Source organism: Rhinolophus hipposideros (genome assembly GCF_964194185.1).
Source record: "Rhinolophus hipposideros genome assembly, chromosome: 2".
NCBI lineage: Eukaryota > Metazoa > Chordata > Mammalia > Chiroptera > Rhinolophidae > Rhinolophus > Rhinolophus hipposideros.
Genome location: NC_138048.1, coordinates 110,789,538 through 110,812,179, shown reverse-complemented (window position 1 = coordinate 110,812,179; position 22,642 = coordinate 110,789,538). Strand labels below are relative to the sequence as shown.

The following is a 22,642-nucleotide window of genomic DNA, read 5'->3' as shown; positions in this document are numbered from 1 at the left end:
GTGAGCAAGGGGAGCGGGGAGTGTGGACAGAGTGCAGTGAGGCCACGAGCCCTGCCCAGCCTCACCTCTCCCAGGTGCGTGTCCCCCAGGGGCCCTCTGGTCTCTGTGTGCGCGATGATGACCTTCACTCCCGGCAGGATCTGCAAGGAAGGCCGAGCCGGGTCAGGGACAACAGGACACTCCTGGGCCCATGGCACCAGAAACACGGCCCCCAGGGGTGGGCTACACGGGGACGTGCACATGCGGATGGTCAGGGTTAGAGCCAACTGGATTAGACTCTGAATTCTAACAGCAATAAGAGACTTTGATAAAAAAATAAATGTGCATCTTAGCCAAGTCACCCCAGTTCCTAAGAAAGGACCCCAGTTTGGGTGCTGTGAGGGCAGAGGGGCTACGGGAGCAGCTGCCCTGAGGACGATGCTACTGTCACGAGCACACAGTGCCGAGCGCCGTCCAGCCCCGGCTCCGCTGCCCCAGGGCGGCCTGCAGGGCTCTGTCCACCATGCCTGATAGTTCTGGACTGGGACCCTAACTATGAAGAGCCCTTCGTGCCTGCGACTCAGTCCAACCGCTGCACCCCTGCTCCATGCCGACTCAAGACAGACGCGGGACCCCGTTCTCAATCAGGAGCCATGGAGAATGCACCAAGGAGGTGTCTCGGGTGGGGGACGCCCCACACCCTGTCCTGGGGCCATGCTGCTCCAGGCCTGGTCTCCCCGCATCTAAAACTAGAGATGATACTGGGGTACTCCAGGCAGATGGGAGCAAGGGACAAGGGGTCTCAGGAAGGGCTTGAGTGCTAGCTCGGTTGCCATGGTCAGTGCCAGGCCCTCCTCTCCTCGCACTGTCGCCACCCCCTTGCCATGTGCTGCCTGTGGGACCGTCCTGTTTTCCTGAACACTTTTGGAGCCTCTGACCTCTTTCCATCGGGCCCACTGACCCTTTAAACCAGCGCTCTTTCCAGAACACAATTCCATCAGACACAAGTCACTGGTGACTACAAAATACAAGAGGGAAAAAGTCCATCAAAAGCGGAGTGGTTAAAGCAACCACGGCACAGTCATCTGTTATCCAACACAGAAACACTAAAAAACTGTTTGGAGACTTAGTGACGTGGGGAAAACGTGCTGAATTCACAGAAGGAACCAGCACTGTGCTCAGAAAGGGCAGGACATCTCCTGCTCAGAGTGACACTAAAGCCAGGCATGTGGGAGAGCTCACTCACTCACTCACACTCAGCCAGTCCTCCTCCTCATCCCCAGCTCAATGGTCAGGCTCCTGTCCGAGGACCCCTGGCCAGCTGAGAAACTGCTGGGTCCCTGCGCCCCTCACTGTCCTCAGCACAGGCCCGGGCTCCTCTCCAGTACCTCCCTGGCTCCCAGAGGCAGCTGTGGCTGCGGGAGTGTAGGAGCAGAGCCCTGAGGCGGGGGGCTGTCTGTCCGGGCCTGCGACCCGTCTCCTGGCTGAGGGACAGGACAGCTGCTTAGGAATGCCACCTCATCATATCCTGTGTGGGCACCCCCTCCCTCCTTCCTTCAAACCTTCCCTGGGTGTGCCTGCTGACCCTCACGGTGCTGTTTTCACCTGGACGCCCTCAGGTGGTCTCACGCTCCCCCCAATACCTCCCCCCCCCCCACCCCGGGCTACTGTGGCCTCGCAGGCCTGAACTGGCTTCAATGGCAAATTGCCAGCACGGGTCTAGGACCTTGCCTGCTGCCGAAGGCCCCGGTGGGGACCACTCACTTCCTGGTTGTCACCTGGGCCAGGGGCTGAGCTGTGTGGCCGTGTCACCCTGACCCGAGAGGCCCTGCAGCGGGAGCTCCTTTGGGCCTCAGGTCTGTGCCCAGGTGTATGCTGAGACCTGATCAGGTATCGTGTGTGTTTACAATGAGGAGCATGGGGCCTCCCCATCAGCCCGGCCTGACCAGGCTGTCCGTGTTCATCGGGAGAGCTCAGCTTCCACTACCTTTCCAGACTCCGTCAATGGCAGACTGTGCGGGGAACCCCGTTCCACCAAACGTACCCTAAAAGTTAACAAGGGAGACATTTCAGGATAGAATCTACTAACAGGTAACAATCTCTAAAAAGGTAACCCACGAGGTATTCATAAATTATCACTGTGATGGTCGTTCTGTGGACATTCCTCCAGCCTTTCAATCATGACCTTGCTGTGACCTTGGAGCAGGGACTTCAGATGCCGCAGAGAATAGGCCCTGTACCCGTCCAGCTCCCGGGCACAGCTCAGGGCAGGAGCTTGTTCTAGGTTTCTTTGGGCCCCTGACCGGCTGGCCCTCCCTGAGTGAGTACCACCACTGTCTGCCTCAAGCAGCCATGGCCACGTTGACGGACCCAGACGGGCACCAGAGTGTCACGGTGGGAAGGATCGGACCCAAAGGCACATACTGGCCCCAGCACATGTTTACTGCTATAAAAGCTAAGTCTGGCCTTAAAATGGCATCATGTAAAAAAAGTCTTTGCTTGTAGTTGGTTTACTTGTCTTCAGCCCCATAAAAAGCTAAATGTCAAACGTTCGGTCATTCCTATTACCCTCTGGTCATGGGAATGATAGACAAAGGGACCCTGACTGAGCTCGAGGACACAGGGATGCAGAGAGAGAGGCCCAGGCTCCCTGGTAGCTCAGCCAGTCACATGCTAGCGTCCTGGCAGGCCCAGCCACCCCCGGTCCCCAGGGTGTGACGGGGTTACCTGTCATGACGCAGTGCTCGCATGTCCACATAGACCGTTGTGGGGTCGGGGCCAGCCGTGCCCTGGAAGAAGAGCAGCAGAGGGCCTGATGCGCGTGGTGTTGTCAGGGGCACGGCCCCTGCGTCGCACTGGCAAGGCCGGGTGGCCGGGAAGGCAGCAGCTCAGCCTGCCCATTAGTCTGCCCAGGGCACTGCTGCCTTCCCGCAGACATCACCGAGTGGAACGTGCAACTTCACGTTCCAGGTCTAACACAAGGCGGGTCTCCATAAGGCAGTGAAAACACCACCATGGGAATGGGGCGTGTCCCTACTATAACGTGTAACGTGTAACGACGGCTGAGCACATCAGGGCTTAGGCAGGGTCAGTGACGGCCATGTCCTCACCACCCTCCTGACACTTGACAGGGACCCTGGGGAGCGGTGTTATGTTCCATTCTATTAGGTAAGGAACATCAAGTGAAAGGCACACTGCTCAACATCACTCTGAAAATCCCAGACAACATAACGAAACTGCTTCACTGAGACTAAATGGCCTCCCCCAGAGGCAATGCTATGAGTGCTAAGTTCTTCTGAGAACAATTTTGCTCTTAAATTTGGGTACAGAAGAACCTTTGTCATGTACAATAATATCCACTGTGAGCAAAGTCAGAAAATCTGTGTGGAGTGGAGGGGGCCACATGAACTCATGGAGGGAGGACAGAGGTTCCCTGAAGTCAAGGTCATACCTGCTCAGCCAGCTTTCCCAGCCTGTTGGGCTGACAGAGGTAAAGGAGGCCACCAGAGCCAGACAGGAGGAGACGCCACAGGGGACAAACAGAAAGCAACAGCCACGTGAGAAACACACGGTTAGCAGACAGCGAAAGGCGTCACTGCACCTCAAAGGGCACACGCGAGTGTCCCGTGAGGACGCCTGCAGTGACACGGGCACCCCAGTGCCCACACACAGACACCTCCCGGTAGGGAGAGAGGGCGAGCAGGGTCACTACCGACAGCCACGCTCCTGCGCTCCTGCTTCCCACCACAGAAGGGCTTGCGGAGGGGACGCCAGCCCTCCTCCTCCTGCCTCTTGGAGGCGTCAGCAGTCTTTCCACGCGTGGGAAGACGTGAGCAGAAACGCTAGGGAAAGGGCAGGAGTCCGCAGCTGAGCAAAGGCTCCGAACGAGAAGGAGCCCCGTCCGGGCCGCGCTCGGGTTCCGACCACGACTCTTCCTCCAACAACGCATTCAGCTCGTTTGTAGAAAGAAGGGAAACTGAGGCACTCGTGCAGCCGAGTCCCCGGACAAGCGACAGCGGTCCTGCAGGAGGCGGCTGCGCAACGTCCGAAACCACGCGCTCGCTTGTAGAAAGTAAAACGCCTGGACGTCTCAAACGCGGATGTGGGGCGATGCGGATGACCGCATTCGTTAGTGTTTCGATCTAAAATTCCAGGTATCTTAAAACAGTAAGTTCATCGTTGTTTAAACATTAACTACACCTTGTACCGAACTTAGAGGTTCTTGCAGGTAAGACAATAAGCTCCGTACAGACAATTTGTGTTTTTGTTCGTCAAGGCAGTAGAGCAGCTTTCCAACTAAAACCCCGGCAGCTCACAAGGAGAAGCTACTCGGCGAGGACACAGCGAAGGGCGGGGGACGGCGGGGGGCGGGCGCGCGGCCCCTTACCTGGAGGCAGATGGCCACGTTGACCCTGCAGCCGAAGGTGGTGCTCACGGCGCGCGCGGGCAGGCCCAGGGCCCGGAACAGCTTGGAGAAGGACTGCGTCAGCGCCAGGCGGGGCCGCTCCTCGGCGACCACCATGCACGTGCGCACGCACGACAGGTCCACGCCCTTCATCTGCGGGCAGCGCGGCCGCCCTGAGCCCCTGAGCGCAGAGGCCGGGCCCAAGCCCAAGCCCCGCCCCCCGCAGCCCCGCCCACCGCGCTCCTCCCGGCCCCGCCGCCCCGCCCACCGCGCTCCCGCCCCCCCGCAGCCCCGCCCACCACGCTCCCGGCCCCGCCGCCCCGCCCACCGCGCTCCCGGCCCCGCAGCCCCGCCCACCGCGCTCCCGGCCCCGCAGCCCCGCCCACCGCGCTCCCGCCCCCCCGCCGCCCCGCCCACCGCGCTCCCGGCCCCGCCCACCGCGCTCCTCCCGGCCCCGCAGCCCCACCCACCGCGCTCCCGGCCCCGCCGCCCCGCCCACCGCGCTCCCAGCCCCGCCCACCACGCTCCCGGCCCCGCCCACCGCGCTCCTCCCGGCCCCGCCCCCCCGCAGCCCCGCCCACCGCGCTCCCGGCCCCCGCCCACCGCGCTCCCGGCCCCGGTCCTCCGGGACCCCGAGGCCTCCGGGACGCGAGCAGAGCTCAGGGGGGCCCTGGGACCCCACGATGCACCCGCTCCTTCCAGCTTTGCACCCCTGCCCCGCCCGCGGGGAGGAAGGGACACACAGCCGGCAGGACCGGCGCCTGGACAGCTGCGGGGAGCAGAGCCAACCTGGGGGCGGGCACTCCCGAGGAGGGACGCGCGGGGGACTCACCCGAAGGACGCCGGTCTGCGCGCCCAGGCCTTTCGTGCACATCTCCATTACCGAGTAGGAGCAGAAGGTGACGCGCGCCTTGTACTGGCTCACGGCCGACAGCCACAGGGACACATTGCTTTCCAGCTCCAGCGGGGGCACCAGCACCGACCGGTGTCCGGAGTACACACTGCGGGGCCGCGGGGGTCTGCTCAGCGGCGGCTCCGGAAGGGCTCCGCCTAGGGGTGCCATGTGCGCGCCCCAGGTGCCCTGCCGCCTGCACCCACCATGCCCGGGGCACCGCCTCTTCCCTTCAAGGACGGAGGGAGGGACAAGTCTCCCTAACATCCAGTGAGACTTTCAGTGGAAAACACCCTGGGGCCGCTGCGCGCGACACACAGGGTCCTTGTCTCCCTCCACCACTTCAGAAGGATCCCAAGTCACGGTTAGGGACAGTCCGCTGGCTGGGGACTCAAGTGTCCCACTTCTAAAGACCGGATGCTACTTCCCAGTATTTGATGGAAGTAAGTAACCTCTTCCCAACTGCCAGTATAAACAGTGTTCTTATTTAATGAAAAGCTTTTTTGTTTTTACTCAACACACGGAGACTCTACAGCCCACCCCCAAACAAACCCACTCACATGTGTCTTTCGCTTCCTGGCATCAAAACGCATCTGAGAATGTTAAGCTTCTAAAGAATTACTCATAATTCCAACCCAGCAGATAGGTACCTGCGCACTTACCCACACATTCTTCCCAAACTCACCTGCACAGACACCAGAGGGCGAAGCCGAGGCCACAGTAGGGGTCAAGGCAGACGGCGATCTGCCTGGAAGGGTACAGCTCACACTGCAGCTTTATGGAGCGGCACAAGGCACTGGTGGCAGCATGTGACATCTTAGGGAGCAAAACACCGGTGTCCATGGTGCGCGAGGGGAGAGGTCCACAGCGGACAGCACGCACTGCCTTAGGGGATGGCGGGCTCCAGCCCCACGCAAAGCCAGTCACACTCAGGCACACTGAAAATCTCAGCGCGATTTCGGGCTCAAGCACTGCAATGGAGTGACTGGCTCCTGGTAAGGACAGGGCCTCAGCAAAGCCACAGGCCCCTCGAGGCCAGAAGTCACAAATCCCAATGTTTAGATGTTACCCTGAGACCTCCAAGGACGCATTACTCTCGGGCAACCTAAACTCAGGGTTTGCTGGGGTCAAGCCAAATTCAAGGGGCAGCACTGCTGTTCGCCTCTGGGGCCCTCCTGCGTGCCCCGCACCCAGCATCTCCCCGCCCTCCTGTCCGGGGTCCCATGGGTCACCCACCTTCACGCCTGCTAAGATCCCCGTGGTTGACACGCTGAAGTCCAGGTACGCAAGTGCATCTGGGGAGGGCGGCCTGAACACGCTAGCCACCTTCCTTTTCGGTATGTCATCTGCTGAACAGACGCCTGTTAAGGCTACTGTGCTCTCACAGGGAGAGCTGACACACAACTGGTACCAGGGAAACCTGGGAAGCATGCTCGGACAGGGGTCGAGCTGCAGGAAGGCAGGCTGTGTGAATGGGGGGCATCTCAGTCACACGACGGAGATGCACCAAGAAGGTGCTGAACGTGTGGGGACAGTGGAGGGCAGGAGACGTGCAGTGCTGCTGTGCAGCAGGAAGTGACAGCCTGGGGTCAGCCAGGACCAAGGGCCCCAGCCACAGAGAGGACGCTGTTGTCAGTCCCACGCCTGTCCAGGGCTCAGGCAGGTACCAGAGAGCACATCCCTGGCCCCACACAGGGTGCACCCTGGAGCACAAGGACAGACGTCCACCAGGTAAGATGGGGAAGAGGGACTCCTGCATGCTAGTGGGCTGGCACTCAGGTAGCCATGGACCTCGCATCACCAAAGGAACCTGTGGGGTGCTGCTCATTTGGGGTGTCGATATTGGGGGGACACAGCCCCAAGCTGACCTCATGGGCCAAGGCAGAGGGACCAGGGGCTTTTAGCCCTTCCCACTGTCCCAAAACCATTTCATGGGATGTGGCAGCATTCATCAGGGACGAGGACAAGCGATGGCTGTGAGCACACATGTGTGCGCGCTGAGGGACCGGTGTCCCCACAGATGCCAACCACTGTGCGGGCATGAGGGGCAGCGGCAGAAGCGAGCTGCGGTGCACGGGCACCTGGGCCTCAGACTGGACCTTCGCTCGCACCAGTGCAGAGACCCGCGGCGAGGCCGTGAGCCCTGCGCTGTGAGCTGCTGCAGTGGGTGGAAGCCTGCTGCCGGGAAGCCTCCTTGCCCCCGACTCCAGCGGCTCTCCCCGACTGACCTGGGGTGGCCAGTGCAATCCCTCCAACGAGAGGACAGAGGGCTCGTGGGCGGGACCTGAGTGCACACGAGCATGTGGCGCTGCGGACACGCACCCGTATCTAGAATGGTGGGCCAGCTCCTGACGTCCACGGCGGCCCCGGCGTCCTTGGACTTGAGCAGCCGCATGATGGCCTGCGTGGTAAGGACGCACGCAGACTTGCTAACCTGCAGAGAGTGCACAGGGATCAAAGGCACATGAGACGCGGTGCCCGGGCACAGGGCCCGGGGAGACATCCAGACGCTGCAAGGGCAGAGGCCCTCGACTGGGCTGCCCCATGGGGCCACAGCGCACGCACCTCCACAATCATCTTGACGGTGGGAAGCGTGGTGGCGAGGTTCTGGGGGTGAGGGGGCCGCACGGTGACGGGCACGCAGCCACAGTACAGGCAGCCGTAGAAGGCGGCGATGAGGTCCACCCCTGGGGACACAGTCAGAGGGTCAGCAGGCCAGCACAGCTCAGCCTGGTGTGCAGCCGCGGAGGAAACGGGGGGGGGGGGGGGGGGGGGGGGGCAGAGCTCTGCTGTTTGCAGAGCCACCACCCGGCCAATGGCGACGCGCTTAGGGAAGGACACAGCGCCGTCTGCAGGTGGGCTCCCCGCACAGCGCCAGGCGGGCCTGGGGGCCAGCGAGGAAACCTCGGGCGCGCTGCCAAGTCTAGGCCCCACCAGCACACGGCAGCGGGAGCTGCACACGTACACGGGCCTGGTACCCACGTGGCCGGGCCCGGGTGCCTCTCCTGGGGATGTGCTGCTGCGGGTCTGCAGGGAGGCCCACAACCCAGGGGAGGGCCGGGTCGTCCCCGCCTTCCCCTCAGCCACACGATGCAACTGCATCTTCTCTACGTGTTTAAATGTCTCCTTAACCAACACTCATGGGGCATCATGCCACCCCAAGAACCCACATGTCTGCTTGAACTCAGTCCGTCCTGAGAACGCCTGTGCCCCGCACCCCATAGGCCTGTCCTGGTGCTGCCTCAAATCAGACACGGACCCACCCGGCATCCTCAGGCTACATCGGTCTCAGTCTGTTTCAGGTCCAGAGTCAAGACGAAAATGTACGTTTAACTCCATTTGTTGGTCTCACCGAATTAAAGCCCCATTGGGAACTAGGAATGTGACCACTGGGGCCAGGGGCAGCTCAGCATGCTCATCAGCAGGGGTCTGTGCCGACCCCTGGGGCCGGGCTGGTCCTGGCAGCAGTGCTGGCTAGGCCGCACTGAGGTCACACTGGGGGCCAGCATGCCGCACGCAAGGCACGGTTACTCTGCCAAACACCACCAGGAAGGTATCGGCAGGAACTCACTTCACGAGCTTGCACAGCTCCTGCTCCCACACCGGTCACTGGAGGGACATGGGGAGAATGCCCCCCACCAGCCCTACCCCGCCCCTCTGCTGCTTGCAGAGAGTTTCGGTTTCCCATCCCTTTGAAAACTGGGAGGCAGCCTGGGACTCTCCTCAAGAAACGGCAACACACATGCCCCCAGCATCTGCACAGCACTTGCACCACCGGGGTCCTAGGCCCCGCCCAGCTTCTCCCCACCTGGGGGTCAGTGTCTATATGAACTCAGGACTTCACGGGGCACTTTCTTTTCCTCGTTAAACACCTTCTATAGGCAAAGATGCCCCAAAGGAGAGAAGAGCATCAGCCACCTTCACCACTCAGATCCTCAATTATCAAGATGGCACCGACTGTGTTCTCTCCTGCCCTGCATGGAAGCATTTCAGGCAGTGCCCATGCACCCTGTGACTTCAGCCCCGCCTGTCCCGAAGTATGCCTTCCACATGACACGTGCCTGTAGCCCAGCCCTGAGCCCGGAAAATGCTCTCATGCCCCCCAGGCTGTCACCGCGAGGGGCTGGGGAGAGAGGGCTGCAGCCGCTGTGTCCCCACCTCCTCTCTGCCAGGGCTGTGCTCGCCATACAACAGGGTGCTCTGCAAGTGCCCTGGAACTCCAGCGGTTCCAATCACCCTGGAGCATAACAACCTCCTTCTCCAGGGACTGGAGACAACAGAAGCAGCTGTTACAACAGGGGACTGTCGTTCTGGACTTTGTCAAGAGACAAACCCGGCTCTCAGGAGAGGGAGCATGCAGTAGCAGACATAAGACACCCAGGAAAGAAAATGTGAGTCATGGATTCTTTATCCAGCAGAAGTGACTTTCAATGATATAAGTGTACAAACTATTATCAATAAGCAAGAACTCGGGGGGATGCTTCCCAGGAACTTTCCTGGGAAATCGATGATAGAACCAGCTTGCGAAAGTGCTGCACTGAGGTGAGCACTGAGACAGCTACTGGGGGGACTGGAATCACGGGGTGAAGAGAGGCTGTGCTTGCAGTGGTGCCGACAGACGAAAGATGACACATGACAGACAACACACAGACGGCACACATGACAGACAACAGACAGCTGCGGGAGGGGCTGAAGAAAGCACGTGTGCACTGCTCAGGCTGCTTTCAGACTCAGAAAGCAGTGTGTAATGCAGGACACGGCGAGGGACATGTCCTCTGTCCCGGAGATGCGGGATTCACAATATGGAGCAAAGAAGCTGGAATGTAGGTTTAGTAAAGACCCTCTAACCCCAAATCTGAACTGGGTGTACAGTATGAGCTGGTGAGGTGCTGCCTCTCGAAGACGTGATGACGTCACTCCTGGCTCTGTTCCCTGAAGAGGCCATGGACAGCAGCTGACCCAGGAGAAATCAGCACCCTCGTGGCCACTGTTCTAGGGACACCAGGGCCCAGCTCCCGGGGGAAATGGCTGATTCCAGGTCGGGGACAGGATGTGCTTTGGGTGGCCGGGGGCAGCCAGGCCACCTACAGCATCGAAGCCTCCGGGGAGTAGGGACCTGGTCTGGGACCGCCAGCCAGAAGAGGCTCCTTTGGCCTAAGATGGGCAATCTGAGCTTCAATAAAGAAAATAAATACAAAGGACCGAAACTCACAAAATCTGCTTAAACCCAGGATTTCACGTTTGGTCACCCCTGTGTGTTAGGAAACAAAATTCATTTTAATAAAAACCGACAGAAGGGCCGGCCTGGTGGCTCAGGCGGTTAGAGCTCCATGCTCCTAACTCCGAAGGCTGCCGGTTCGATTCCCACATGGGCCAGTGGGCTCTCAACACACACATACACACACACACACACACAAAGGCCAAAAAAAAAAAAAAAAAGTAACAACAACAAAAAAAAAAAATCAAGAAAAATAAAAATTAAAAAAAAAAAAAAAACCGATAGAAGAGAAGGACACTTCTGCCTTCCATGTATGAGTGCTACCACTGGGCAACCAAATACTAGGTGAGGGGAAGTGTCAGTTTATGAATTTCATGGCTAATTAATGAAAAAGAAGTGGCAGAATTAGAATCTCTCTGTTTCGTGGCCCCTAATGAATGAAGACTGTTGAACACTGAGCACCAGTGGTGCAGAAACCACAAAGGAGAGACCTGCTAGCACCTGGTTCTGATGAAACAGTGCAGTACCGTGTAGGCCTGGCCGGGGTCTGGAACTTGCGCATGACCCGGTGCTGGGCCCCAGCTGCCAGCCTGCAGGCAATGCAGCACCCAGGGACATGCTGATTGGCACCAAGTGACACTCAGCAATGTCCACACTGTGAGAGCTGCAGGGTCACATGCATCTTTAGTATAGGTAAATTGTAAGGAAGGAGGGTAAGATGGCAGCCTATAGATTAAGAGGCTTTAAAAACATGAAATTTAAAGAAAACTGGTAGATAGAATGATGTCTGGGGATTAAACTGCAAAGAAATGAAGAAATGGCAACTCCAGAGGTCAGGACAAACTTTGGAAGGAGGAGGCTGTGGCTAGGGCAGGGATGCAGGGGGACTCAGGTGCTGGGCAAAAATCTGTTCCTTCACCTGGCAGGTGGTGAGGATGGTGGCCGCTTCATAACAGCAATATGGAGGGCACAGGTGGGGCAAGAACAGCCAGATGAAAAGGCAAAAGGATGATAAACGCTGAAGTAAAATGCACGAGTCTAACAACAGTTGGTTATAATTATCGATAAGGGGTGTGGCCACGTGAAGGAACTACTGCAACGAACGCCCGCACTGTCTCGGAAGCTGTGGTGTAGGGGCTGCGACGGTGCAGGACCGCAGCCCCAGAGCTCACCCGTCCCTCTGATGGTCGTGGGAATGGTGGCCGTGACACTGGCCCCACTGGGACTGTCCCCTGAGAGAAGAGCTGAGGGAGGAGGGCACGTGTGGAGAGGACCAGATGAGGTAACTCTTGGGACACCTTGGTATGCTTACCTGGGGGGTAGACCAAAGCCACATGGTCCCCAACACTCAGTCTTGCCTTGTCCGTCAGAGCGGCAGCCACCCTTTCAGCCTTTTTGTGCAGCTGGACACAGGTTGCAGTGCTCGTGACCGTGCCCTAGGAAAGCAGTCATCAGGTCACCACTGAGCTGGGGCAGTGTCCACTCCTCGGGGCTTGTGGACACTGTAAACTCCACTGGCCTCACCTTGGCGTTCAGCAGCAGAAACAGCGGGTGGTCGGGGGTGGTGTGGGCTCGCCACTGTAGCACGTCCGGCAGGAACAAGAACTGCAGAGGGGGAGGCAGCTAGCTCAGGGCCCCGGGGGTCCAGCGGGGGCGGGTGCCCTCCTCAGCCCCAAGCCCGGGCCTCACCTTCCTGGCCTGGTCGCTGTCCTCCAGGTGGGCCAGCTCCCGCCCTGAGGCCTGCGCAATTCTTTTCCCAGCAACCAGATTCCCAACGATCATGGAGGCCGGTCCCACGTCTAGGAAATGGGGCGGGTGGTGGTGGTGGTGCAGAATGAGAAGCTCTGACTCCTGCTCTCACCGCCACGTGACTTTATTTCCATCACACTTTTTATGTGAATTAGGCATTTAACTCTTCACTGCGATGCGGATGTTCAGGAAACCAGAGACAAGGTTCTACTCAATGACAAAGGGAACCTTTTTCTTACGCCTAAGCAATGCCACATGGAGACATGTGCCATATGGCACCTATCTGGGGGGGTGCAACTGCACCTCAGCCACCTACAGGCCACCCGCAGCAAGGAAGACTCCACGGACTCGGGCCCCGTCCGAGGAAACCAGCCGAGACGCTCCTTTGGCCGAAGATGGGCAATCTGAGCTTCAAATACTTAAGCTAAACTCTTAATATAGTTCACTGTTTTACTGTATTTCATGCATAAGTCAGAAAATTAAATCTTCCTGATTAAATGTATTTCACTTAATCATACCTTAGTGTCCAATAACCACAGAGAAAAGTTAGCATTTACTAAAAACTCACATAACCAAAAGAAGGAAAACTGTATCTAACAGTTAAACCCGGGAAGTGAAACTGACATGTGTCGAGACTCCAGGTTCCCTCAGCCCGTGGCTGTGGCAGGTCACAGGCTAAGTGACCGAATGCACTCCCGCCTGCCATGGCCTTGGTGGAGCTGGCGGCGCACACAGGTGGCCAGTAGAGGCTCTCCAGACCCCACGCCCCAGGTCCGTCCGTTCTTGGCAGCATCTCTGATCCTGGGAGCCATCGCCTCACCACCCAAAGCCAACATGCTGGGCTTGAATTCAGTCACTGAGGGGTTCTGATAGGCAGGCGAAGCCCTCACACCAGTGACATGCTAACCTCCTCACCTCCGTGGCTTAGTTCCAAGGAGGCAGGAGCTGGTGACTGGCGGGTGGCTAACCAGAGTGCAGCTGCCCCCATTTGAAGACTGTGATGCACCACTGACCTGGTTGCTTCTGGCGAGGTTTGGGGAGGTTGGTGACACAGGTGTGAGGACACATCAGCACATTGCACGGGTGCAGCGTCCCCTCCAGAAAGCGCTGCTTGGCTTCAGAGATGTGAACCCCGCCGAGAGGAGCCTTAGGCAGGGTGTTGGCAGGGACCAGGGCCAGACAGTAGACGCCCACCTGGTGGATGCTATCGATAGCCTGGAAGGGAGGACATGGGACAGGAGGGGCATGTCTGAGACCTGACACACCGACCAGCTCAAGGCTCCGAGGAGCTGCAGGGCTGGCCACTGCACTGAGGACATTCCAGCCCAAGGTCATGGAGACACAGGGATCATGGGGACACTTTGTTAACTGAGAAAACAAGAGAAAGACGTGTGCACACTCTCTCATGTAACACACACACACACTGTGTCTGGGTAGACACTCAGAAATCTGCAACGGGTTCCATTAAAAACATACAGTTTGGGGCAGCTGGATGGCTCAGTTGGTTAGAGTGCGAGCTCTGAACAACAGGGTTGCCTGTTTGATTCCCACATAGGCCAGTGAGCTGCGGCCTCCACAAATAGATTGAAGACAACGAGTTGCCGCTGAGCTTCCAGAGGGGCAGCCGAATGGCTCAGATGGTTAGAGCACGAGCTCTCAACAACAAGGTTGCTGGTTCAATTCCCACATGGGATGGCGGGCTGTGCCGCCTGCAACTAAGACTGAAAACAGCGACTGGACTTGGAGCTGAGCTGCACCCTCCACAACTAGATTGAAGGACAATGACTTGGAGCTGATGGGCCCTGGAGAAACACACTGTTCCCCAATATTCCCCAATAAAAAAACCACCACACAAAAAATGCAGTTGGATAAGGGGTAGAAGCCGTGTTGAGTGACTTCCTGTGGAGAGAGTTGAGAAACTGGGATGAAAGCAGGTCTTCTCCAGGTAGACCTTCTTTCAGATTTAACTTTGGGACCATGTACATATTTTATATGCAAAATACTCAGAATTTTAAAAAGCAACCCCTAACAACCAGAGCAAAATAAAACGCACTCCACCACCTGGAATCAGGTTGGTGGCAGAGCCCCACAGACAGAACCTATTGAAACTGATTTTAAACACGGTGATTTGATTAGCCCAGTCCTGGTGTGATATGCCCGATGGGCAGAAATATCGTAAGCTGCTCAGAAATCTCATGCTGCAGAGGTCATAGAGGTCGAGACTGCAGTGTGTCGAGGGCCTGAGGGACATGAGCCCTTCTGTTAGAGTTGTGCAGTGTGGCAGAAGGGAGAGCAATGAGTCAGGTGAAAACCTCATGGTCTTGAATTTGAGATGAAACTATGTAGCAGCATAAACTTAGGATGTAGGAAATCTTGCACACACAGACATCATTTCCTACTCTGTCCACTTAAAAGCCCAGAAACATGACTAAGCCAGTGATACCAAATATGCAGATCGTGGTCGCAAACTGCATTTTCCTTGGAAGGCAGCTGGGCTCCTGGGGTCCCAGCCGTGACAGGCCTAGGGCACAAAAGGCGCTGCCTCCCCCGCATCTGGTCTTCCTGTTCTTTGGTGTGGCCCCAAAGGATTGGGGATGCCAAAGGGCCTCCCCAGCGGTTTAGGTTTGAAGAAGCTCCCACTGAGCACTGAAAAATCAAGTAACTATAATACACTGAAACATACCCAATCTGCTTAAATCCACTAGTTCACAATGAAGCAAACAAATATAACCTAACCCAGTGGGCACGTTTAAAGGATTCCAGGAAACCACCTCACTACTCTGAAATCAATCATCAACCTTCTTTTCCTGCAGGTCCTGCCCTCCAGGTCCCCAGGGGTTCCAACAGGACATGGCACTCTTTGAAGAAGAAACTTCTAAAGCTGCTCCAGTTGCGATGACCAAGGAGAGACAGCATCACAGGCATACCACGGTGATGTCCGAACAGACCAGTGGACCCAGGAATGCTAAACAACCAGGCACTGTACGCCACCTTCTAGGAAGAATTTGTGGCAGAAAGCGGAAGCTGCATCTGATCAAACCTCTAGCTCTAACATCAAAATGCAGGAACTATACAAGGGGCAGAGGAGAACATTAAATGACACTGCAGAGGTGGACTCATCACAATTCAGGTTTGTGAAACACACTGACAAACAACCTGGTTTTGTCAATAAACAAACTGAAAGAAAAATATGACAGGGGAGGAGTCCATACAGATTAAAAAGACTTAAAGACCTGCCACAACCAATGAAATCTTTTCCTCATTTTGACCTTGAGTCTAACCAACCAACTAAACTTAGATAATCGGTGGGAGATGAGGGTCAAGGGGATCAAATATATGGTGATGGAAGGAGAACTGACTCTGGGTGGTGAACACACAATGGGATTTATAGATGCTGTAATACAGAATTGTACACCTGAAATCTATGTAACTTTATTAACAACTGTCATCCCAACAAACTTTAATTAAAAACAAAAAGAACATTAGATAATCAGGAAATTTAAATAGTGACAAGTTAATTACATCAGAAATTACTGTTATGACAAAAACTCTCAACAAAGTGGGTATTGCAGAAATGTACCTCAGCATAATAGAGGCCACATACGACAAACCCTCAGCTAACATCACACTCAATGGGGAAAAGCTGAAAGCTTGTTAACTGAGAAAACAAGAAAGAGATTAGGAACAAGATAAGGAGGTCTGTTCACCATTTTTATTCAGCCTAGTACTGGAAACCCTAGCCCGAGCAATCAAGCAAGAAAAAGGAAAAAAATAAGAGGCATCCAAATTGGAAAGGAAGAAGTAAAACTGTCTCTATTTGAAGATGCCACGATGTTATCTATAGTAAACCCTAAAGACTCCACCAAAAAACTATTGGAAATAATACACAAATTCAATCAAGTTTCAGGACACTACAGCAATATACACATACCTGTTGCATTTCTGTATACTAATAACAGACTATCAGAAAGAGAAATTAAGAAAATAATCCCATTTAGAACTGCATTGAAAAGAATACTTAGCAATGAATTTAGCCGAGAGGTGAAGGGCCTACACACTGACAACTGTAAGGCACTCATAAAGAAAACTGAAGATGACACAAATTAATGGAAAAGACATTCTATGCTCATGGATTAGAAGAGTATTGTTACAATGTCCACACCACCCAAAGCCATCTACAGATTCACTGCAATCCCTATCAAAATTCCAAAGGCATTTTTCACAAAAATAGAACAAAAATCCTAAAATTTGTATGGAACCACAAAAGACCCCGAATAGCCACGGCAATCTGGAGAAACAACAGAGCTGGAGGCTTCACACTCCTGGATTTCAAACTACTGAAATCCAATACGGTGACTAGACTATGGAACAGAATTGAGAGCCCCAAAAGTAAACCAACAGTCACCTGGTAATTTACAACAAAGGAGCCAGGAATATACAATGGGGAAAGGACAGTTTCTTCAACAAATGGTATTGGGGAAACTGGACGGACACATGCCAAAGAATGAGACAAGGCCACTAGCTTACACCAGACACAAAAGTCAACTCAAAATGGATTAGAGACTTGAATTTATAACCTGAAACCATAAAACTCTGTGAAGAAAACATAGGCAGTGCACTCTTTGACATAGGCCTTGGTGACGACTTTTTGGATTTGACACCAAAAGCAAAGGCACCTAAATAAAAAATTAACAATTGGGACTATGTCCAACTAATAAGTTTCTGCACAAAAAAGGAAACCATCAATGAAATGAAAAGGCAACGTATGGAATGGCAGAAATCATATATCTAATAGGGGGTTAAGATCCAAAATATGAAAGAACTCATACAACTGAATAGCAAAAAAACAAACAAGCAAACAAACAAAAACCCAAAATAAGCTAATTAAAAAGTGGGCAGAAGATCTGAATGTTTCCATAAAGGGGACACACAGACAACAGGCACATGAAAAGACGCTCAGTGTCACTCATCATCAGGGAAAGGCAATCAAAACCACAGTGAGATATCACGTATCTGTCAGAATGGCATCACCAATAAATCAACAAACAACAAGTGCCGGCGAGGATGTGGAGAAAAGGAACCCCTCGTGCTGTGTTGGTGGGACAGCAAGTTGGTGCAGCCACTGGGGAAAACAGTATGGAGGGTCCTCAAAAAATCAAAGATAGAACTACCTTACGACCCAGCAATGCCATTTCTGGGTATTTGTCTGAAGAAAATGAAAACACTAACTCAAAAAGATGTCTGCACCCCTCTGGTTACTGTAGCATTCTTTACAGCAGCCAAGATGTGGAAGCAACCTGGGTGTCCACCGACGGATGACTGGACAAAGCAGACGTAAGACACACATACAATGGAAGGTCCTTCAGCCATGAAACAGGATGAAATCTTGCCATTTGTGACATGGACACACCCGGAGGGCACCCTGCTAAGTGAAGTCAGTCCGACAGAAAGACAAATAACGTGTTCTCCCTGTATGTGGAATCTAAAGCAAACCGGCTCACAGATACAGAGAACAGTGGTGGTGGCTACAGGCGGGCGTGGGCTGAGCCGGGTGAAGGGATCCAAGGAGCAAACTTCCCGTTACAAGGTAAGTCCTGGGATGAACGCACAGCGTGGGACTGCAGTGCGAGTGCTGCTTTGTGCCTCTGAGACTTGCTAAGACAGGAGGTCCTAGAGGTTCTCATCACCAGGGAGAGAGTTTGTGACTGTGCGTGGTGATGCCCAGCAGATGCACTGTGGTGGCCGTGGCACAACACGGAGAGACGTCGCATCGTCACATTGTCCACCTTGGACAATATGTCAACGATAACTCAATAAAAGAAAATTTGAAAAGAAATTATTAAGACGTGATAATGGTATTTCTTTTTACAGAAATTAATACTAAAATCTTTACAGATAAAATGATGTAACATCTGGGATTGGGTTCAAAACCCTCCTGAGGGAGAAGGGGGTAGGACAGGTGGTGACAGATGGGACCTGGATTGACAACTGCTAAAGCAGGGCGATGGGGACATGTGGCCTGTTTCACTCCTGTTTTTAGGTTTGGTGCATTAGAAATACTCCATAATAACACACAAAAACTTCTACTTAAAATAAATGTGCCTCATTCCTCTGACGCTCAGGGCTCGCTGGGCTCCTGAGGTGAGGCGGTGCCGTTGGACGACGCTGTTCTTTCTCGGGGGCTGTGGGGCAGCACCAAAGGCACGCGATGGACCTGAGAGCGCCCCTGGAGAGCTGCCAGAACTGAATCCCACCCAAGGACTTGTACACCATTTTCCACAGCAGTTTTACTCACAACAGCCAGAAAGAAACTACCCAGGTGTCCACCAAGGTGTGAACAGATGAAATGGAAGTCGACTTGGCACTAAGGACTGAAGTGGCCCCCATACCACCTTGGGGTCCCAGGCCATGATGAGGAGCCACCCGGGGCCCTACAGAGTATGTCGTTAGTCCACCTGCAGCGACAGAGCGACTGGCTTCGTGGGCTGGACATACAGGGTGCAGGTGAGGGCTGGGGACTAATGCAAGGGGACATGGGAGAACCTGCAGGACGGAGGGTGTGTCCTGCAGCCTAATTATCGTAACATCAGAGCTTACCACCTGCACCGGAAATGGCTCATCTGCGTGGAAATCCCATCCAGCTGACCACACCCCTCCCTGGACGTGTAGTTAAGGTTTGTGCACATACGGACTGTAACCCCTGCTCCTTCCCGGACTCTGCAGTCCATTTCAAGGAGTACAGAGGAGACATGTGTGGTGCAAGTGTCCCCACTGTCGCTCAGTCGGAGACCAGCACGTGGGGTGACAGTGCCATTCCTTCTGGTGCACTGGTGTGTGACATGTGGGGACAGTCGCAGCACGTGGGCAGCTCCTGCCCCACAGCCTGCCCACTGCCGAGTGGCCACTCAGAGCCTGCATGGTCCTTCCATTTGAAGCATCCTAATCTACAGCGGCGTGGCGGGACCCACAGCGGCGTGGCGGGACACGCAGGGCGTGGCTGAGCTGCTCTCAGAGGCTCCTCACCCTCACAGACCTCATAGCCTCAGTGGCTCCTGTGTGTGCAGTGCAGGCGGGGGAAGGGCCTGACCCTGGGGGTCCCCACAAGTGCCCCATGGGCAGGCGTGGGTGGAGTGACGGGGCCCCTGGCTGGCCTGCTCAGCGGCTGGAGGGCCGTGAAGGTGCCCAGCAGAGGGTGGGCAAGAGGGCCTCCGACCGCCTGTGTGCAGGGCTGGGGCTGACGGGATGGACGTGGCCACCCACCTGCAGCACGCGGCTCATCCACTGGAAGCTGTCCTCCTCGGACGCGTCTGGCCGCTGCTCGGCCACCAGCACAATCCGGTCATCATGCAGCACCGTCACGGAGAACACGGCAATCCTGGGAGGACAAGGACAAAGATGGCCCCCCAGCAGAGGACACTGCGGGGACAGACGCCTCCTGTCACTGGAGAGGGAGGGCGCAAGTGCTGGTGTGTGAGGACAGCCCCCACGGGCTGCTTGGGAGAAGTTAGCAGGTAACCAGCCCCTCACCTCCTGCAATGGAAGAGCTAGTGTAATTCGCTGGCCCTGCAACTCGGTCACGCAGAGAGCACTTCCCAGCAAAGGAAAACCCCCAGGCTCGCGGTTTAGCAGAAAGTTTTCCTTAATTCGTCTACAAGTATCATGAATTACATTTTTAATCCAACTGATTCTATGTCGCCCTGTGAGTTGCTGCCCCTACCTGAAGAATTTCAACCCTGTTCTCTTCTCTGGGTCACCTTCCCTCTTCTAGATTCTGAGCTGATCTCTCCCTTTTTCCTTGTCAGCCAAGAAGCTGGTATCCCATGAAACCATACGCCAGCACGTCTGCCGTTCTGATTCTGGGCCTTTATGCACACACTTCCTCTCATTCGCTCCTTGTCTGGTGTGCAAACATGCACACACTCGCACACAACCTATACAACAATCTACCCAGTATTAAATTTCTTCCGTTTCATACGTCTTGTAGCATTTCCTGAATTTGTTTCTCTTAGTACCTCATCTAAGAATATTTGCACAAAAGGGATCTTCCTTGTGTCTAAACTTCTGAAATTCATATACCCATGAATATTTTTATTACAACTACACGATTCAGTGACAATTTGGATGAAGATAAAATCTAGGTTAAAAGTTCCCCTTCGGAACTTAAAACTTGACTGCACTGGCATCCTCTTCCACCAGCCCCACTCCGTTTTGCCTGGTCTTGTGTCAGTGGCGAGACGTCGCAAAGCCACCCGTGGACTCTGCTCCAGTCCGAGCTCCAGCTCCAGCTCCCGAGGCACCCTCCTCCCACGTCTGCCATCTGCACTGCTGCCCTTCTTCCCCTCCCCATTGTTCCCGGGTTCCTCTGCTAGGAGAGGCAGTGACGTCCTGGGATGCTTTGTGGGCTGCACAAACCCACAGGCCTGCCCTGCTGGTCTCTCCTGGGCGGTTCCCCCATGCCCATCACCTGACCTGGGAGAGGCCAGCACCCAGAGCTGACCCCCACACCTGGCAAAATTCCCTCATGAATTCTTTAAAATATTCAAGGCAGGGCCTGGCCAGGCTCACAGACACCCTAGTTTGAGTAATAAAAGCACTTCGTGAGGACAAAATGTAAAGATGCAGCTGGCTGACTGGGCCAACCAGGGCTAGGCTGCTTCCCTCAGGACAACACTGGAGCTAGAGGGGGCTGGACAGGGGCTGCACGGTGCTGGAGGGGCCCATCCAGTAGGCCTCGGGTCTGTTAATGTGCTCAGTGGAAATGAGAATCTTTAGTGCTTGCCTAAGTGTCAGAAAAGGCGAGCTGAGGGTAGGCAGAGACCCTGCCTGTCTTGCTAAACCCAGGAGACAGGGCGTGGGCTCTGGTACTCACTGCTCTGGTGGGAGGGGCTCCCTATGGGGTCTGTGCCCACGTACATATTCAGACCGCACTGTCTTAGAGGGCCACCTGAGCTCTTGGGACGGCGAGGACACTAACGCTGCCATCCTTGCTGCAAATGTCACCCTTTTCTCTGTGGGGCTTGTGTGCGCAGTCCCTGCCCCCACCCCCCGCACACGGGCTTCTCCAGTCCTAGGTGGCAGGGACCGAAGCCATAGCACAGGGACCCGCAGCGCATCACCTGCCTCTGTAGACAAACTTCATGGGCTCCACGGCCAGCGCGGTGGCCACAATGTCATCCGCGTTGTGTCTGCGAACCCCGACCACCATCAGCCCGTCCAGCTTGCCCACGATGAAAACCAGGTCACCCTGAAGGCAAGGGCGCTCGCTGGTCAGGATGCAGGACACACAGGGGCCACAAAAGGGAAGAGCGGCACCGTGCTGGATGCGTGTAGGGGGAGGGCCCCGCGGCCTAAGTGCTCGGGTGGGGCGAAGGGGCGGGTGGGGGGCAAGGAAGCCTGCAGTGGGGAGGTTTGTAAAAGGCTCTGGGCAGCGGGCATGGGTCCCAAAGGCGGCACTGCTGACGTGGCTGACAGTGCTCTGCAGTGGGTGGTCCAGCACTGGGCCTCTAGATGCTCAGCAGAGGCCGGCAGCACCCCCCACCCTGCCAGGGGCCCGGGTCTGGTGGTGGGGATACTCACAGGGCCTACGAAACCCAGCAGCCCCGTCCTGGTGAAGGGCCTGTCGGAGACGGGCACTCCTCCCGCAGTGACAGGGACAGTCTGCACAGAGCGGAGGGGCCTGTTCAGGCGGTGGTCCAGGATGAGGACCCACTGGCAGGTGGGAGCTCAGCACGCACACGCAGCTGGGGCATCACCCACGTCTGCCGAGGGGAAGAGGCAGCCCCAGGCCCAGAGTCTCCGCTGCCTGATGAGACCCTCCCTGGGCTCCCACATGCAGGGGTCCCCCACAGGCCTGTGTTCCAGCGTCTGTCCCTTTATCTGCATGCTGGCCCAAGGAGTGGGTGCTCACTGGGCCCTGTGGCCACCCCAACAACTCTGGCATGCAGACTGCTAGCTGGCCTGGGCAACCTCCACTCCCGTCAGGGCTGCAAGGTCCCAGCTGACCCGGCGGAGCAGCCACGGAGGACGGCTCCCTGCACCCACTGATGCTCGCAGACTCCACTGCAGTGCACAGGTACAAACCTCAAAGACATTCCTCGTGACCCCAGGCAGTCCATAGTAGGCCGTGCCGGTCGCACTCGAGCTGACACACACCTCGCCAACCTCATCAGTCTTACAGAGGTACGGGGCACCGTCCACCTTCACAACACACACACTCGCTGAAAGAGAACCGCCCACCCAGTCACAATCACATGTAAGCGCACTGCTCCCAGGGACCTGCCTGCTGCTGTCTGCAGTGTGTTCTTACAATGGCTGACGTGCATAACACACTCCACCTGGTCATGTCTTTGCATCTGACATAGCAGACACCAGGCTGAGGCGACACAAACAGCTGTAATAA

The 22,642-nt window shown here is 55.7% G+C and overlaps 1 protein-coding gene across 3 annotated transcripts in view; it reads right to left on the bottom strand.

Moving 5' to 3' along the window:
- The window catches only part of DIP2A (disco interacting protein 2 homolog A), an 86,263-nt gene that overhangs the window by 3,530 nt on the left and 60,091 nt on the right, over nucleotides 1-22,642 (bottom strand). Inside the window, exons 19-36 of one of the 3 annotated variants that reach the window (XM_081077849.1) lie at nucleotides 22,324-22,460; nucleotides 21,820-21,900; nucleotides 21,360-21,487; nucleotides 19,504-19,618; nucleotides 13,257-13,458; nucleotides 12,184-12,293; nucleotides 12,019-12,099; nucleotides 11,807-11,930; nucleotides 7,842-7,963; nucleotides 7,599-7,710; nucleotides 6,513-6,622; nucleotides 5,962-6,092; nucleotides 5,217-5,385; nucleotides 4,367-4,537; nucleotides 3,431-3,460; nucleotides 2,707-2,768; nucleotides 1,967-2,024; nucleotides 66-140 (exon numbers count right to left, since the gene is read on the bottom strand). In XM_081077849.1, coding sequence (XP_080933975.1) covers nucleotides 66-140; nucleotides 1,967-2,024; nucleotides 2,707-2,768; nucleotides 3,431-3,460; nucleotides 4,367-4,537; nucleotides 5,217-5,385; nucleotides 5,962-6,092; nucleotides 6,513-6,622; nucleotides 7,599-7,710; nucleotides 7,842-7,963; nucleotides 11,807-11,930; nucleotides 12,019-12,099; nucleotides 12,184-12,293; nucleotides 13,257-13,458; nucleotides 19,504-19,618; nucleotides 21,360-21,487; nucleotides 21,820-21,900; nucleotides 22,324-22,460 — 2,018 coding nt within the window. The remainder of the gene's footprint in view (nucleotides 1-65; nucleotides 141-1,966; nucleotides 2,025-2,706; nucleotides 2,769-3,430; nucleotides 3,461-4,366; nucleotides 4,538-5,216; nucleotides 5,386-5,961; nucleotides 6,093-6,512; nucleotides 6,623-7,598; nucleotides 7,711-7,841; nucleotides 7,964-11,806; nucleotides 11,931-12,018; nucleotides 12,100-12,183; nucleotides 12,294-13,256; nucleotides 13,459-19,503; nucleotides 19,619-21,359; nucleotides 21,488-21,819; nucleotides 21,901-22,323; nucleotides 22,461-22,642) is intronic. The other 2 variants (XM_081077850.1, XM_081077851.1) reach the window with 2 other exon arrangements.